Source organism: Globicephala melas, chromosome 7, assembly GCF_963455315.2.
Source record: "Globicephala melas chromosome 7, mGloMel1.2, whole genome shotgun sequence".
NCBI classification, from domain to species: Eukaryota; Metazoa; Chordata; class Mammalia; order Artiodactyla; family Delphinidae; genus Globicephala; species Globicephala melas.
The window spans coordinates 108,508,765-108,527,456 of NC_083320.1; the positions used below are offsets into that span (position 1 = coordinate 108,508,765).

The 18,692-nt window shown below is 57.4% G+C and overlaps 1 protein-coding gene across 9 annotated transcripts in view; it reads right to left on the minus strand.

Moving 5' to 3' along the window:
• The window catches only part of BIN1 (bridging integrator 1), a 55,303-nt gene extending 41,554 nt beyond the window's left edge, over window positions 1–13,749 (minus strand). For 4 of the 9 annotated variants that reach the window (XM_030840426.2, XM_030840425.2, XM_030840431.2 and 1 more), the window contains exon 1: window positions 13,490–13,747. In XM_030840426.2, coding sequence (XP_030696286.1) covers window positions 13,490–13,573 — 84 coding nt within the window. In that variant the 5' untranslated portion in view covers window positions 13,574–13,747. Of the gene's footprint in view, window positions 1–12,170; window positions 12,440–13,489 lie in introns of those variants that run through there. The other 5 variants (XM_030840419.2, XM_060302573.1, XM_030840427.3 and 2 more) reach the window with 3 other exon arrangements.
• Window positions 13,750–18,692: the final 4,943 nt, after the last annotated feature.

Genomic DNA, 18,692 nt, shown 5'->3' on the forward strand with positions numbered 1-18,692 from the left:
GGCCTCCCCCTGCCAGCCCGGAGACCACAGGGGACAATGCAGAGGCCGCCAGAGGTCTGGGCAGGTCCCCACCCAGGGTCCCACCTCTACCCTGAAAGGCGGGAGGTAAGGACCAAGTGAGCGCAAAAGGCCCCTCCATCTCTGACTTCCCAGGGTTGGGACAGAGCATCAGCCCTGGAGTCTATCTTGCTAAGGAGGTCTTCAGGGTCTGACCCACGTCCCTCCCTGAGAAGAGCTGAGGCAGTGTGGACACGGAGGGGTAGCAGAGACTCCCCACACCCACCCACAAAAGAGGGCCCTGGCCCCCAGAAATCACAGCCAGTGCCAGCTCACCGTCTGGGCCTGCTGCAGAGGTTGCTCACACCCACCTGTCCCTTTCCTCCCCCAGGGCCCGCTTTCCCAGGAGAAACACAGTTCAACAGTAAGGGAAAGCTGAGCTGGCAGTCAGAGTTACCCACTTCCTTTTTAAAAAAAAAACACAAAATCTCAGCAATGTGCCAAAGGAGGAGAGCAGAAAAGAGCAGTGCAGGGCATGGCCTGGGGTGGATGCCCAGCCCCAGACCCCAAGAGGTCGGCTCCTGGCCAGCCCATGCTGCAGCTCTGGACACTTCTGGAGCATCTAAAAGCTGGAAGCACTCCTGCTGCTTACAGGGAGACGGAATAGGGGTCGGGGGAGGCCTAAAAGTGGTGGGAAGGGGTCCACGGTGTCACCTGGCCCCTGCCGGGCCCTCTCTGGGCAACACGTTCCCCTTCCTTCCTCCCACGAGGCCTCACCATCTGGATCCCAAGCTGAGCCTGGAGGGCTCCACCACTGCTGGGCCAAGGCTGGCCTGGACTTGGGCAGGATGGCCCAGCTGGACACACACGGAGGGCATGGGCACAGCTGAACACCCCACGCCCGCCAAGGCGCCTCAGTACCCCTACCCCACCCGAGGGCTGGAACCCCAACCTTCAGTGTCCTCGGCTGTGAAATGGAGACACCTCTTCCCCCGTTAAATCCTCACATGAGGGGAAACTGAGGCTCAGAGGAGACAGGTAACTTGCCCAAGGTCAAGCGCTTGGGAGGAGCAGGGCTGGGATTTGAACGTGGGCCTTCCATCTGCCACGCTATGTAAGATGCTCCGAGAAGCCTTTTCCATCCCTGGTGCACGGGAGCCTCACAGCCCAACTCAGCGTTAAGTGCCTACTGTGTGAGGGTGTCAGGATCACACATTCACAGCGGGACCAGCCTCCACCACTGAAGACTCGGGTCTAGCAGGGAGGACGGTCATCCCATTGTATGGAGGAGCAAATCGAAATAAGAAGGCGAGAGTAACTGGCCCAAGTCCCCAGTGGAGGGGAGGGGGCAGGAGCTCGGATCCGGGCTGCAGGATGTGGGTGTGGCCTCTCCTGGTCTCTCACCTCCACCAACAGCGCACACAGTGGGACAGCGTGACCCGACGGTGCACTGACTCAAAGCTGGGACGCAGGAATCAGGTTCTGTCCTGCTGCTGACCATGGGTTTCCCAGGGTGCTGACTCAGCTCTCCCAGGCGGCCCTGCAGCCCTGCACCCACGCCTCAGCTTCCTCAGTGCAGTACCAGGATGGCCCCCACCTGGTCCACCAGACCCACAGGAAGGGCCCAGGACCCCCCTTGGCTGTGGCCCCTGCCAGGCCCATGGTCCCCTCCACCAGGAGGCCTGGGTGGCAGGGACACACACACAAACACACACACAACTTATAAACTAGCTCCTGGCTTAGTTTATATTTCAAACAACATATTTTCATCCTGTCCCAGCTTCAGCAAATGCACCCAATTAATTGTGGATTCTATTTCTCCGTTTAGATCAACTCCACTTGTATTTCTGGCCATTAACTCCTCTTCAAGTCTCCCCTCCCCTCCCCCGCCGTGGGATTCCCCTCCCTCCCCAACTCTGTTTTCAATCTGCACCCAGGTCTCTCTCTACCTGAGGCTGCCCCTGGGAGTCAAGTCAGGACAGTTCCTTCCACATCCGACCCTGACCCTCTGGAGTCCCGTGATTCCTGCATGAAGCCAGGTTCCCCCACCTGCCTGGTAGAGTCATGGGGGATCCCAGGGGCCATGTGGAAAGTCCCAAGGTGGCTCTGCAGGGTCACCTTCTCCTCTAGCAGGCCAGCCCCCCTCCCCCATACACACCACACACACACACACACACACACACACACACACATAACGCTCCCCAGGTGTTCGCCCCACGAAAGTAGCCCCCACCCACTGATTTTTTTTTTTTTTTTTTTTTTTGCAGTACGTGGGCCTCTCACTGTTGTGGCCTCTCCCGTTGTGGAGCACAAGCTCCGGACGCGCAGGCCCAGCGGCCATGGCTCACAGGCCCAGGCGCTCCGCGACACGTGGGATCTTCCCGGACCAGGGCACGAACCCGTGTCCCCTGCATCAGCAGGCAGACTCTCAACCACTGCGCCACCAGGGAAGCCCCCCACCCACTGATTATTAATGGAAAACATTTCAGCATTCACATTTGCACTACAAGAATCTCTTCCAAGCATCCTCCAACCACCCTCTCCCAGCTCAGGGATGGCGGTGGCAGCTCCCAGGAAAGGCCAACCTGGGGCCAAGTCCAAGACTGGGAGGGAGGAAATCCCAGGGCTTCCCTGAGCTCCAGTGTTCTCATCTGCCAAGTGGAACCATAATGCAGTCCCGCCGACCTCATAGGTCACTGAGAGGAACAAATGAAAAACAGCAAGTGGGAGGGTTCTCAATAAACCACAAAATGCCACGGAGATGCTAACCCTGACCTCCCCTCCAGAATCATCCAGACCCAGCGGGACCCAGCAGAACTCAGCTCCACCATTATCACTTACAGGAGTCCTGGAGTTCACCTTCCCTCACTGGGAGGGGCATCTCATGCTTCCCAGGTCCTGGGTGGGCAACTGAGGCTCGGTGGCTGAGCCAGGGTTCAACCCACATCTCTCAAGCCCCAGCTCTCTCTGCTGTGCATTGGGTTCCTCGAATGAACGAATGAATGAATGATGGGAGACCCCTCACCTATGTCCCCAGGTCCCTCCCCTCATTAGGCCCCTCAACCCAGCCCACCTGGAACTGTTTGCCCTCCCCCCACCCATTCAATCAAGCTCCAGCTCAGCGGGGCTCTGGCTTCCCTCCTGGGGGAGGCAACACCACCCCTCCCGATTTAGTGTTTTCAGCCTATGCAGGAAAGAAAGGAAACAAAAATGCACTGCAGTTCAATTTCAAGAATCCGGTCATCAGAACACAAAAGCCAGAATGGTCCCTACTTGCGGGTTCCCAGGGGTTCCCCAAGATGCTCCCTGGAACAGAACCTGTGCGTCCTCCCCGCCAGGCACTGATGGCATCACTTCCTCCACCACCACCAGGCACTGGGCACTGATCATGTTCCTTCCTCCTGGACCCTCTCCACAAGCCCGTGGGCAGGAACTCCCAGTCCCGTTTACAGAGGAGGAAATAGGGGCTCAGAGAGGGCGTGACTTGCCCAGGACCCCAGGGCAGGTGGGTGGTCACTGGGGTCATGCTCCCTTCTCTCTGTCCAGGTCTGTTTTTCTCCCGCACTCACCCCAACCTCCTTCCTCCCCTTCCCTTGTTCAATCTCTCTTTGACTCTTGCCCACCTGCCAGGGATCCTGGGCCCAGTTCAGCACCCTCACCCACTCCATCACCCACATCTGGCCCCGAGATAGTTATTGACAGGCTGGAGGACACGACTTGAGAGAGGTGATGCCGTCTCGGAGCAGAGAAGTAGGGGCGGCCACATGCGGCTGGGGTGGGAGCAGCAGGGAGACCCCTCAGGCCAGCTTTCCCTGGGCCAGATCTGTCCTCAGTGCCCAGCGACGGGACCCGGCTCGCCAGGGCTCCAGCATGTTGGTCGCAGTCCTGGGGAGAGGCCGAGGTGACCAAAAGGTCCAAAGAAAGTAGCAGCAGCTGTCGGAAAAAGGGCTGGCAAGGCGCTCCCGTCACCCCAGCCGCCTTCCAGCCCCACGGCCCCTGCAAAGCTCCTCAAGCAGAGGCCTGGGTGGAGCCCTGGACCCCTCACCAGCCAGCCACTGGCCCTGAGACTCATGCACACAATGCTACCTTACGGCCGTGCACTCCTCGCCCTGCAGTCTGCACTCCGAGCCAGCGTTCCCACCAGCTGGCATGACCCCTCGTCCTCTGAGGACCCTCCCCGGCTCTGATCCAAGACCTAGGGGACCCCCCACTTGGCCATCTGGTCTGGCCTCAAAGGGCGGAGCACACTGGGGTGCCTTGAACAGGGGTGAGCTGGCCCACTGACCCCTCCCAGCTGTCCAGCTCGACAGGCTTGGCAGTGTCATCCCCTCCGCAGTGTCACCTTGTGGCCTCAAAGCAGAGAGAAGCAGGTTGGCACATACTGGGAGGAGGTACAGGACGTACAGCAGCCTTTCCAGGAAGGCTGTGACCCCAGCCCTGATGGAGTGGACTCCAGGATGGCAGCCCTGCCCCAGACCCCCCCGTACCTTCCTGGGCACAGCTGGATTCTAACCTAACCCAGGTCACTCCCTCAAGAGGAGATGCCACTTCCTCCAAGCAGTCTTCCCTGACTGCTCAGGCCTGATGGGAGGCTCCTCAGGACCCCAGTGTCCTTCCCCTCACCTCCCCCCAGTGCTGTGATGAGCACTGGGTATGGGGCTGGGAGCTCCTGGAGGGCAGGGGCCAGCTCTTCTCCTCCCAGTGCCCTCAGCCCTCAGACCTCAGCCCTCTGGCCCACAATGGGCAGGCCACGAAGGAGAGAATGACAAGGGGAAGAAGAGCTAATTCAGCGCCAGAAGTCCAGGCATCTAAAGCGAGGAGCCAGCTCTGATGTCCCTACAAAGGTGCCCTGGGGGCTCCAGGATGGGGGTGGGGGCTTGCAGGGCCTCTGAGGGCCCGAGAGCCCCAGCTCCACTGGCAGTGACAACAGCGACAAGTCCCTCCCCCCAGCACTGCGGTGGCTGCTGCTGGCTGCCGCCCACTCACTCCCAGCCCCTGGGGCTCAGCCCCCGCCTTACTGCGGCCCTTGCACTGCAGAGGCAGAGACGTCTGCAAGCTCGCCCCCTGTCCACAGAGCAGGGACAGCAGCAGAGACCCAGCCGGTCACCCCAGGCACAGCATGGGGGGGGACAGGGCACAAATGTCCACTCCCAGGGGCACCATGGACAGGTCTCAGCACCCAAGGCTGCCCACCCCGAGGCTCCAAACCCACCGTCCACCAGCGCTGTGGCCCCAACCCCACCCCCTCTGCCGTGGCACTGGGACCTGGGGTCAGGGACTGGGGCTGAAGGTGAGGTCCAGGAGGCAGAGGGAAGAGGCCCAGTCCACAGCAAGCCCCAGTGGGTCTGAGGGCAGCAGCGAGTCTCAGGTCTAGCAAATCACACAGACCCCCAGGTCAGGGATCCCCGGCACCCCGATCACCTCAACGCTTTCTCAGGTCAGAGGAGGACCCCTGCAGACGGCCCAGGCCAACCCTTCTTTGGCATTCGGCCCGAAGCCAAGGAGGGCTCCCCAGCAGGGCCCCAGCCCACTCCTGAGAACTCGAGTGTCTGGGCCCAAGCACTGCAGCCCCAGGCTCAGGGTAGCACCATCACAGCCCCGAGACATTTTACCGCCGGAGAAGGTTCTAAGCAGCAATGCCCAGGGGTCCCTCGGAATGGCCTGTGCCAGGGCCGGATGCGCCCCCTGCACCTGACCCCAAGACCTGGGCTCTGATGCCTCCTGTGCTCTCGGGGGGCCTGAAATCCAGCAGCCACATCGCCCTTCCCCCTCCCACCCTACACCCTGAACCCAGGGCCTCCCGGACCTCTGCCAGCCATCAGCCTGCCTCTACCTGCCTGAAGAATCCAAGCATCCCGTCAACAAGGAAGCACTGAGCACCTACTGTGTGCAGAGCTGGGGGCACCACCGCTACTGCAGCAGGCAGGACCCACTCTTGTGGAGCAGATATTCTAGGGGGCTTGCCCCAGGCCACCACGGGCCTGCTTCAAGCCTGGACCCAGGAGAGCAGCCAACAACACCCCGGCTCCAGGCGGCCCGTCCACAGGGTGGGCAGCAAACTGCCCCAGGGCACTGGGCCCCAGACTTTTAGATTCCACACCAGGAAAATCTTCCCTGTGTGTGTGTGTGTGTGTGTGCGCGCGCGCGCGCGCGTGTGTGTTTTTTCCGCCAGTGTGTATGTGTGTGTGTGTGGGCGTGCCTGCGTGTGTGTGTGTGTGTTTTGCGGGAAGGGGGGGTGCGGTCAGCATTATGACTATTTCCTCCCCCAAAACATTAAGAAACCACCAGAATTACCATCATTTCATAAAAGGAACACTGTTGCAACAATATGAACAAAAGTAGATACAATCTCAGGATAAAGGGTGTTCCTTCATATTGAGTAAAGCGGATGCAGCTTTCATATTTGGGAAAACACACACACATCACCTCATTTGTCCTCACTTGCAGGTATGAACTCCTGTCCCTAGACTTGCCTCAGGAAACCCCAGGCTGTCCCCTCACCCCAGGGCCCACCAAACACCCCCAAAACAGAAAGGCCACATCCCAAAGTATAAGCTTAGACCCCACGTGGGGACCCAGGGGCAGACAAGCAGCCCCAGATCTAATTTAATGGTGGGGAACATCTTGGGACGAAAATCTGTCAAATGACACCCCGCCCCCCGAGACAGGCCTTCCCTCCTGGATAGAGATCCGCATCTTATTTGCATGATCTGGGCCTTCCCCCTGGCCTGAGGGCCTACTCACCAAGGAAGAGGTAGCACCCCGGACAGTGGACCAGGACAGCCCATGGGCAAGTCACACCACTGCTCTGAGCCTCAGTTTCTTCATCTGCTGAATGGGTATCATAATGACCTCCCCTGCTTGCAGTGTGGATGAGAATTTTCACCAAGCACCTGGCACTCAGCAGGTGTGCAACAAACCAGGTTTTTTGTTTGTTTGTTTGTGGTACACGGGCCTCTCACTGTTGTGGCCTCTCCCATTGCGGAACACAGGCTCCGGACCCACAGGCTCAGCAGCCATGGCTCACGGGCCCAGCCGCTCCACAGCATGTGGGATCTTCCCGGACCAGGACACGAACCCACGTCCCCTGCATCGGCAGGCAGACTCTCAACCACTGCGCCACCAGGGAAGCCCCCAAACCAGGTTATTTTTAAGCTAATATTTGACAAAGGCTTCCCTTGGGACAGGAAGACCTGCCTTTCTCTTCTCAATTCCCCAGCCCTGACCCCTGCCAGCCCTTAGCACTAAGCCAGCTTCGCTGCCCGGTCCAGAACCATGTGGCCTCTTTGGGAGGTGGCAGCCTCTTTGGGGAGGCCCCAGGAGCCCCAGATGCCAGCCAGGTCCCACGAGGCATGCCCCATCCCCGGTACAACAACCACCAGCCCTGCCCTTCACTTGTGTCCATTTAATCCACACAGCGTTCTCCGTGGCTCTCACCACTGACTTCCGCTGAGGAAACTGAGGCTCAGAGAGGTCAATGTGACCTGCCCAAAGGTAGTAACGTGTGGGAAGGGATTCAAACCCAGCTCCCTAGAGAGTGGCTGCCACCACCCTGAGTTGCTGCTTCAGTGAAAATCTTTTAAGTGGTCCTCCCCGGGATGGGCCATCTTTGGTGTCTCCCTCCTCCTCTTTTATTGGCCCCTCCCACCTCCTATTACATCCTGGGTGAGAGCCCCTGCCCACAAAGAAGCCCTGGCCTGCACTGTCAGTGCCTTCAGCTCTGGTGTCCTTTTCTTTGCATTTTTAATCCCAAAAGGAGACTTGCCAAAAAAGGAGTTTTAGTGACTTCCCTGGCGGTCCAGTGGTTAAGACTCCATGCTTCCAATGCAGGGGGCACAGGTTCAATCCCTGGTCAGGGAGCTAAGATCCCACATGCCACGCAAAAAAAAAAGGAGCTTTAGAAAACCACATAGCAGGGTGACATCAAACAGGAAGGCATCATCCCCCAGAGGCCCTCTCACCTGGAGCCAGAACCTTCCGCTCAGCCTCTGCCCAAACCAATCCCTTGCACCATGTGAGCGCCCGGCCCTGGAATGCTCAGGAAGGGCTGATCTGAGCCATCACATTCCACGGAGGAAAACCTGCCCTGCTCTTGTATCTACCTGCCACCAGACTTTTCGTTTCCTGAGTGTCTCCCCCAACGAGACATCAGGCAGGCAGCAGCTTGGTTTTGCTCAGCCCTGCAGAACCAAGATGGTGCCCAGCACACAGTGTGTTTTTCAAGTAAATGAAGAAGCAAACCCCGTGATCACTTTACAGATGGCCAGAGTGAAGCCCAGAGAGGGGGGAACACTTACCCAGGGCCACCGGACTTACGTGCATATGAGTCCAGTTCCCGCCCCAACCCCGGAACTGTGCAATTCCCTCCCCCGCCACACGCCGCTCCCCTGCACACACACACACAGACACACACACACACACACACACACACACACGCACGCACGCACACACGCACACATATCACCCTGGGCTGGGACAACATTACAAACCCTGATCCTTCAAGGGCTCAGCAGGGATTAGCTGTCTGCAGAGGCCTGTAATGGACACTCCAGGGAGAAGGGCTGGGACAAGGGCCTGGCAGGGACGGAGGTCTCTGGGTCATCGTGCGGCTCTGCCCACTGAGCACTTGCTGTGTGATGGGCAACTGTCCAAGGCCCTACTCTCCACAACGGGCGTGTGAAGGGGAACCAGTATTACTCCCACTTCACAAATGAAGAAACTGGGCTCAGGAGGGTCCTGCCATCTGCCCAAGGTCCCGGCTGGTCAGGGGAACCCAGGATCCCCACCTGCTGCCTGCCGAGCCCATGCCCGGGGTCTGTCTCTGACATGCCCCTGGGTAGGACCCAGGGATTCTAGAACCTCATGGCAAAAGCCCAGGCAAGGCCGGGCTAAGGCAGAAAGGGGGGGACAGAAGCACAACTTGGTGAGGGGCGAGCTGGGCAGAGATCGCCTCATCCAGGCGCAAGGGCCTGGGCAATGCCAGAGAGCGAAGGTGAGAAGGGGACACAGCGAGGTCATCTGCGGAAGAAGGAGGGTGAAGAGTCGAGGCCTCAGCCTCTCTGAGAGTCCACAGGATCCACAGATCCAACCGGCATTCAAGACTTGATCACATCCAACCCAAATCGACGGCCCAGGCACCCCTCTCCGCTCCCGACACACCCCACCCCTTCCCTGGGTGACCAGCGGCTCACTCCCCCACTCCACAGGCACCCTGACCCACAGCTGTTCCCCCCGCCCCCGGGGAACACCTTCCCCAGGCCCCAGACAGCCCAGTGAGCCGACCTGGGCGAAACAGCCTGCTTTGGGCCCTGCCACGAGCCAGCAGGCTCGATGGAGTGGGGTGAGGCCCAGCCCACCCCGGCCCGCCGGGGCCCGGGAAGTCTGGAGGTCACGCTTGCAACCTCCCCACACCCACAGGCCTCAGCTAAACGTCCACCGAGCCCCCAGAAACACCCCACCCAGAGATGCCGCCTAGCTCAGGAGCCTTCTCTCCAGTGCCGGCAAGATGAACCATCTACATAAATAACTCGGGTTCAGGGAGCAGCTGATCCGAGCCTGGAGAGGTGCAGAAACACTTGTGTAAGCTCAGAGGAAAGAGACACAGCGCAGGGAGGTACAGAGTGATGGAGGCAAAGCCAACATGGGAGGGGACGAGAGAGAGGACACTCAGGGGCGAGACAGACACCCCGATGGGGAGGACAGTGGAAAGTTGGGGCCGAGGAGAGCCACTGCTGACCAGGGCCCGGGGCCTCAGAGGCCGTCCAGCAGACCCGGCGGGCTCCCTGCCCCCTGCCCTCTGTGTGGCGTGGCTACTCTCAAGGCCACCGTGAGCATAAGAACCGGTTGCAAAGGCCTGGCTCCTACTGAGGAGGCCTCCGTGGCTACGGCACGGGAGGCCTTGACCACCCAGATGAGCGTGGCCCCATCATGGCCATGTGTCGGGGTCCCATAGATAACTGCCACTGCACCTTCCCTCTAGGGAGCATCTGCTGTGACACGCCAGCGCTATTCCGTGCTCGGACAGCCCCAGGCCCTGCCCCTCGGGGCCAGGCCTCCCCACTCCCAGCAGCGCCGGGCCAGTGGCGGGGTGGCGGCGGGGGTGGGGGGTGGGGCAGACAGTGGGCAGAGCCTCCTCCCCTGCGCCCTCCGTGGGCCCGGCTCCACCAGCACAGGCCGGCCTCTCTCATGCATGCCCCGTGAGGACCACTGGGCAGTGGACCTCGGGGCAAGCAGGCCAGAGCATACCCCCACCTCACCTGTCCCTTCTCCCCAACCTTCCCATCACCCCTGGGACCCATCCCACCAGCCCTAATCTTCTCTGTCATCTGACCCAGGCTCCACCCCAACTTGGCTCTGCTCAGCCACCTACCGAGGCCCAAAAATGGACAGAGTCATTTATAGAGGATCCGACAAGCCAAACGCGACGGGAAGATGACCTCATGGTACCTGGGTCCGAACTCCAGGCACATGCTCTGCACCCGAGCACCCTGGGGGCAGCTGGGGACTGGGAGGTGAGCGGTGACCGTGCCATGCTTGGCTGGCGGACCCCGGGGAGCCCTCCGCTGTGGTCTCACACCCTCTCACACCCTCCTCCTCCAGAGGCCTCAGGACCTTACTACAGTAAGCTCCACGCCGGCCAGAGCCACATACACCCTGCTCCCCGCAGCACCCCGGGCTCAGCCCAGGCTCAGGCACACAACACAGGTCCAGGCGCAGGCGGGATTCGCTGAATGAGGGAAGGCCAAGGAGCACACACGGGACAAATCAGCTCACCCAGAGCCTGCGTCAGGGCTCCCAAGCCAAGCCCCCAAACGCCCTTGTTTTTTCGTAACAGTCACTCTGCACCTGCTGGGGCCAGGTGAATGCTGGGTGCCCACACGGATCTGCCCAAGCCCCAGGGAGCACCCAGACCGGTGGTGATGCTGCCGGGTCAGTGGGCAATGCCAGGGTCCAGCGGGGAGTCACTGAGCTGGGGGACAGGAGAGCTGGCTCCAGGGCACCAGCGGGCAAGCTGTCCCACACCTCACCGTCCCCCTCTGAATCCTGGTGGACGACTGGGCAGAGAAGACACGGGGGGGAATGGAGGGTGCGGAAAAGAAGAGGAGAGATGGGGGCCCTTCCTCCTATGCAGATACAATCTAGGCCCTCCACCCAAGCGCCTGCTTGTCCCTGCTCAGGAAATACCCTGCCGTGGCAACAGGACCACTGGAATTGCCCCTTTACTCATAGATTTGACCAAGGCAGGGTGGGGCTGGGTGCCTATGAGACCACTGCCACTGCGAGTTAGACACGGTCCTGAGGGCCACCTGAAGATGCCGAGGAGATAGCCAGGTCAGCGGCACCGAGGTGGCATCGCAGACTCTGAGCCTCCGGAGGGCAGAGGAGAGAGACTGGTGTGGGTCAAGTCATCGGGCTTCCTGGGAGGGGGCTGCAGCTGGGCCGACAGGGGAGGCTACTTCCCCAGACTCGGCCAGGACGCCCGTGGTGCCCCTCTGGCTTCCGCTGGGGAAGACCTCCCAACCAGAGCCCACGGGGCAGAGAACAGCAAGAACGCTAAGCAACTCCAGTCCCATGAGGCCCAGGCTCGGGCAGGGCCAGCCCTTGGCCAAGGCCAGCATCCACAGCTGACCAGCTGTCCGCCAACTGCCCACGGCCACAGAACAGAGGCTAAGGGGGGGGGGCGCTCAGTGGGGTCAATGATGACCTCTCGCCATGTACACGGAGGGGATACAGCCCATGCCCACTGCCCCTGAAATTACTGAAAGATGCTGCTGCAGAAACAAGGCAAGTAGGGCAACGGGGACACAGCAAAAGCAAAGAGGAGCCGGGGAAGACTAAGGCGTCACTGGATTGGGGGCAGGGAAACTGCCTCTGCCTTCCCGAGGCTTCCCATTCATCTTCCTCAGCCCCTCGGGGGCAGGAAGCAGGCTTAGACCCAGAGCTGCCGGCTCCAGGCACCTAAATGGATTACCCAGCCGTGGGAGGGGAGCAAGGGCAGAGGCATCTGCCCCTCCCCTCCCCCCAACCTGGGCGACTGAAGCCTTCCCAGCCCCCAGCCAGCTATCTGTGGTACTCTAATCCCTCGTCCCGCCCTGGGGAGGGGAGGAGGACAGCTGGGACAGGCCAGATCTGGAGTCTGGCTGAGGGCCCTTCCCTCTACGCCACCCACCTACCTCCTTAGCCCGGGACCGCAAGGATGAGCTGCAGGACTCGGAGGGAAGCGCGGGGGAAGCTCCAGAGGCCGCCGCCGCTCTCACCCCGACCCCCACCCCCACTGTCACGTGGCTGCATCCTTAGGGAGCCCGCAGGTCTCGGCTGCAAAAGTCATTGTTTATAAACAGCCAGAAGCCTGGCGGGGGAAGGCCAGCCGGTCTCCGGGATCGGGCGGCAGAGGGGACAGACCCGGCCAGGGGAGCACTGGGGGGCCACCCTGGCAGCAGCACTGATTCTGCAATCTCAGATTTCAGAGTTGGAGTCGGCAGGGGAAGTGGCGTCAGCAGCTGGCGTGATCCAATTCAATAAACCAGAGGCGGCTAGGGATAGCAAGCCGGGCGGGCGCGGACCCCTGCCGCCCAATCCCGCGTTTCCTGCACAGTCCGAGGGCCACGGGAAGCCCCGGCTGCAAACAGTGGCTCTCCGCGCCGAGGGGTCGGGTTTCCTGCGGGGCCCTCCACAGCCCCGGCGGCTTGCCGCCCCTCCTCCGGGCCGGCTCCCCACCCCGGCCGCGGGCTCCCAAAGCCAGAGCCGCCACCCTCTCCCCCCGCGGCCGGAAACACGAAGCCCCTGCTCCGGCGAGGGCACCTCTCGAGGGGTGCGCAACTCTCTGCTCCCCGGGAGCCGGGCCGGAGCTTCCAGGCCGCAGGCACCTCTCGGGAAGGGAAACCTGACCCCTCCCTCGGCCCACGGGGACAGAAGGTGGAGCGGCGGGTGGAGAGGAGGGAACGGCGAGCGCAGGAAGCGCTCGGAGGCCTGGAGTCGGCGCGCAAGCACCCGCGAGCGGAGGGGCAGCCTCGGGATTCCCGGAACTAAGCGACCCTGGGGACAAGGGGCAGACCCCCCTCGCCCCAGCGCCGGCCCCGCCCGCAGGGCTCAAGTGGTCCCGGAGGGCTAGGGGCGCCACCTCGCCTCCCAGCCTCTGGCCCTCGGCCTCCAAGGCGGGATGAGCCTGGACCTCGCGCCCGGAGAAGAGCGGGGGCCGCCGCTCCTCTGCAGAGGTGCCGCGAAGATACAAAGCGGCGGCGGTGGGGGGGTGGGGGTGAAGGGACAGCTGCGCCCTCTCCTGCACCCCGCCGGGGGTGAAAGGAGACGGAGGACGCGGACGGCAAAGGGCACCCAGAGCGCCGGGGGGCGCAGCCTGTGTACCCCCGAAGGCCCTCGGCAGCGCTCGTCTGGAGGTGACAGCGCCCGGCCCGGGGTCAGGACCAGCCCCCGGCGCAGGGGGTTGGGGACAGGTGTCCGGACAGCGCGGCTGCAGGGTCTCGGGCTCTCTCACCTTCTCCTGCGCGCGAGTGAGCTTCTTCTGCACGTTGCTGGCGATCTTCCCGGCCGTCACCCCCTTACTGCCCATCTCAGCCATTGCGGCTCAGGCTTGCCCGGTGGCTGGCGCCGATCTACCCAGCCCCCAGCCCCGGCCCCCGGCCGCGCGTCCGGCCCGGGCTCCCGCTCCACGCCGCGCACTAGACCGCCGAGCCGACTGGCGGAGGCGGAGCGTGCGCCCGGCAAGCGAGCTAGCGAGCGACACGGGGACCGTGGGAGGGACGGACTGGCGGAGGGAGGGGGAGGGAGGGGGAGGGAGGAGGGGCCGGGCCTCAGGCGGCGGTCAGCGCCCCCCGCCCGCCCCCTCCGGACAAGACACGGCCTTTTAAAGGGCCACCCGGGCGCCGGAACCGCTCGGCCGGCGAGGAGGGAGCGGCGGCCACCGTCGCCGCGGCTGAGGTGGCGAGCGGGACTCCCGGGACCCTCCCATGACACCGCTCCGGGGCTGGGACGAATACGACAGGCCCAGGTCCGGCGCCGCCGCGGGCCGTCTTTCCTTTCCGCAGCCCCGGAAAGGAGGCCAGATGGAGGAGAAGGGTGCTTTCAAAAATCAAAGATAAAGTGTGTGGCGATCAGGGAGCCCGGGCTGGAGCGCGCAGCCCAGCCGGAGCCGCCTCTCCTTCCCGGGGCTCACCTCTGGCCCCCCCTCTCGACGCTCGGCCTCCTCCTGGCCTCTAGGTTCACCCTTCTCGACCTGGGCTCTCAGGGCGCCACCTGTGAACTGTTCCCCTTGCCTAGTCCCTTGCCAACCAGGCGCTCGGTTTTCTAATTTGCAGATAATTATTATAATAACAGCAGCCTAACAGTACTGAGCCTTCCTGTGTGCCTGGAACTCTGCTAAGTGCCTCATCGACAGGCATTATCTCGGTCCGGACAGCCCAATGAAGTAGGTGCTAGTATTTCTCCCGTTTTGCAAACGAGGCACAGAGAGGCCTGGAGTCAGACCTCTGACTCCACATCCCAGGCTCTCCAACCACTATACACTGGGTGGTCTCCTATGCCCTGCTGGAAGAAAAATGAGTACTTGTCATTATTCAAAGAGAAGATATGGTTATTGCTAACCGACCGATGACAACTCTGCCAACAGACCAATGACACTTGTTCAAAATTAATAAATATGCCTTGGGTTTACTGATCCCACCCACACCCCTCCCCAAAATCATGTCAGGGCCTTGGAAGGACGCCACAGCACTTTGCTGTCCTGGAAGTCAGGGTGTGTCCCAGGAATTGTGGGCTGAGTTGAATGCTGAGGGGAGTCCTGGAGGCCCTGTTGAAGAGGACTGGACATGTCCAGCACCCAGGCAGGAGCCAGGGCAGGGGTCCCCTGGAGGCTTCTGGGAGGAGCAGGAAAGGCTCTTGCAGACCATACACCAAGCCTGCCATACTCATGGAGAAACCGAGGCCCAGGAAAAAAAGGTTTGGCTTGTGCTCCCTGGGAAGGCTCCTCTGCAACCTCTCTGGCTACTCCTCTGGTATTTCCCCAAGAGTGCTCAGGACTTCAGTCCTCCGGGCCTATTATGATTCCTTTTTGCAGAAAGACAGACTGAGGCTCTGCAGCTGCTGAAGGTCAAAGAGATAAGCAGAGATTCAGACCCAGGCCCTCCAGCACTAAGGCCCTCAGCTGATACGCAGAACTGCATACCAGGAAAAGCACCAAGCACTGCATGAGGGGAAGGCATTTTGTCAGAATTATTATTATAATAAACTCATGCCCGATTCCTGAGTTACAAGAACAAAACCTAAACAGTGCAGTTTCTAAGGCAGCTTTCTCCTAAAAGCTCATCAAGCTTTCACCTCATGGTCCCTCTCCTCCTAATTTTATGTTTGGCATTCTTCTAACCATTCTCTAAGAGCGATTTCTTCCAGTCCTCCTCTGAGGAAAGGAGGAAATGAGCAGAAGTCAAATCATATTACAGTCAGCCTCCAGGGAACAGTGGGAGATTCTGCTTCGCTGGACTTTGGTGTTTCAAAATACCACTTGACCGAAAAATTGGAGGCAACTTAAATGGTTATCAGCAGGATAGGGTTAGCTAGACAGCACAGTGACCAGAGAGACCATTAGAGGATCATTTTAAACAATTACAGAGATTGTGTAGCAACATGAAAACAATGCTTAAGTATAATTATGAGTGAAAAGGAGATGATAGGAAATCGTGCATGCCCTCTCCCTGCAACAACATAAAAGTAAGTGCTCATGATAAAAGACTCGAAAGAACCATGCACAAGGAAATAGATGTGCTACAATCAAGGCATGATGGCTGATTTTTTCCCCTTAATTTCCTAAATGTTCTGTAATATGCTATGTTGCCTTCATAACTAAAAAATACGCACAGCTCTTATCTTTAAAAAAGATAATTCTTTATCAGATCTCTAGATTGGAAAGACTTTTTAAAGCACAAAACCATTGGAGGAAGTATTGACTTAAAAAAACACTTGTTTGAGGGTACGCAAAAATTCAATTTTTTTAAACCTCAAAAAATACCGTCAACACACTGGATAAAAGTTTGGAAGGAAATGCTCAAAAAATGTTAGTATAGGCCAAAGGGTAGGAATGTAGGTGATTTTTACTTTCTTCTTTATGGTTTTCTCTAGTCTTACTTTTTACCAAGATAGTCCATTGTTTTCACCATCAGGAAAAAAATTATTTCCGTTTTGAAAAGAAAGTTGACATAAAAAATTGAAGTGCAAGAAACTAAAGAAATATCTTTGAAAATAAAACAGAACTCACAATTCATAAGAAAAACATTAAGATTTCTACAAATAAATGGGCAAATGGCACAAATGGACAGTTCACAAAATTGGAAATTCAAATGATCAATACATAGGTATTAAAAGTTCAGTCTTGGGCTTCCCTGGTGGCGCAGTGGTTAAGAATCTGCCTCCCAGTACAGGGGACATGGGTTCGAGCCCTGAACCGGGAAGATCCCACATGCCACGGAGCAACTAAACCTGTGCACCACAACTACTGAGCCTGCGCTCTAGGGCCCACGATCCACAACTACTGAGCCCACGTGCCACAACTACTGAGCCTGCACTCTAGACCCCACGAGCCACAACTACCGAAGCCCGGGCGCCTAGAGCCCATGCTCCGCAACAAGAGAAGCCACCGCAATGAGAAGCCCACACACTGCAACGAAGAGTAGCCCCCGCTCGCTGCAACTAGAGAAAGCCCGTGTGCAGCAACGAAGACCCAACACAGCCAAAAAAAATAAATAATTTTTTTTAGAAGTTCAGTCTTACCAGAAGAAGGAAAAAAAAAAAACTGTCCATTAAATCAATGAGATACCGTTCCTGCCCTCACTTTCATCAAATCAGCAAATCGTTTTTTAAGTTTTTTAAGTTTTTTAAGTTTTAAGTTAAAACCAGAGAGACAGATACTCTCACATACTGCTTCTGAGAGTATAACAGATACAGAATTTCTGGAAAGTAATCTGGCAGTATATATTAAGAATCATCAAAATACCCATATTCTTCAACCCTAGAATCCCAAGTATAGGAAATATAAAATTTTAGCAAAGCTTTCATCACAAAGATATGCATCCCATTGTAATAGTACAAAATTGACAATACGTTGGCTATTATTATATTGTTCTTGTTACTCTTCATGTTCACTCTCTCTTTCAGTCTCCAGACGTTTCTGAGCACCTACTGAGTACCAGTCTGGGCTCAGCTCTGCCAGTGGTGCCAGCAACGAAGCCCCTCCCTCGAAAGTTCACTGTTGCAGGGGCTTCATGGGGCCTGGGGGTGGTGGAAGGCTCTTTGAGGGGGTGATGTTAACAACCTGAAGTGGGCATTGACAGGAGAACAGGGAGGGGAGCCTGGTGCCCAGCAGAGCCCTCAAATATCGAGGCAGGAATAAACGAGCAGACAAGCAAATATCTGACGGATTATTGGTGTACCTTTCCTTCTGTCCTTTTAGCGCAGGCCTCCCAGCCCCTGCATCCCTCCAGCTCTCCAAAGCCCAACCCCAGGCCTCTGCACAAAGGCCTATTACCAGCTATGATTAAACTACAGTATGGGCAAACATGAAATGTTTACCAAAACAATAACACTTCTACTTTTTCGTGATGGGGAAATGCTCTAATGTGTTGTTAATAGAATAATACAGTATATTAAATTCTACAACAGTATAGTCCCAACTGATATTCAAATGTGGTTGGTACACACCATGCACAAAAATAAACTCAAAATGGCTTAAAGGCTTAAACATAAGACATGACAGCATAAAACTGCTAGAAGAGAGCATAGGCAAAACATTCTCTGACATAAATTGTACCAACGTTTTCTTAGGTCAGTCTCCCAAGGCAATGGAAATAAAAATGAAAATAAACAGGTTGGACCTAATCAAACTTACAAGTTTTGCACAGCAAAGGAAACCATTAAAAAAAAAAAAAAAACTAAACTAAAAGACAGCTTATGGAATGGGAAAAAATAGTTGCAAATGATGCGACAGATAAAGGCTTAATCTTCAAAATATACAAACAGCTCATACAACTCAACAACAAAAAAACAAACAACCAATTGAAAAATGGGCAGAAGACCTTAATAGAAATTTCTCCAAAGAAGACATACAGATGGCCAGTAAGCACGTGAAAAGATGCTCAACATCACTAATTATTAGAGAAATGCAAATCAAAACTGCAATGAGGTACCACCTCACACCAGTCAGAATGGCCATCATTAAAAAGTCTACAGATACCAAGTGTTGGAGAGGGTGTGGAGAAAAGGGAGCCCTCCTACACTATTGGTGGGAATGTAAGTCTGTACAGCCACTATGGAGAACAGTATGGAGGTTCCTCAGAAGACTAAAACTAGAATTACCATATGAGCCAGCAATCCCACTCCTGGGAATATACCCAGACAAAACTATAATTCAAAAAGATACATTCACCCCTATGTTCATAGCAGCACTATTCACAACAGCCAAGACATGGAAACAGCCTAAATGTCCATCGACACATGAGTGGATAAAGAAGATGTGGTACATGTATACAATGGAATACTCCTCAACCTTAAAAAGGAACGAAATAATGCCATTTGCAGCAACAAGGATGGACCTAGAGATTATCACACTAAGTGAAGTAAGTCAGAAAGAGAAAGACAAATGCCATATGATATCACTTAATATGTGGAATCTAAAATATGACACAAATGAACTT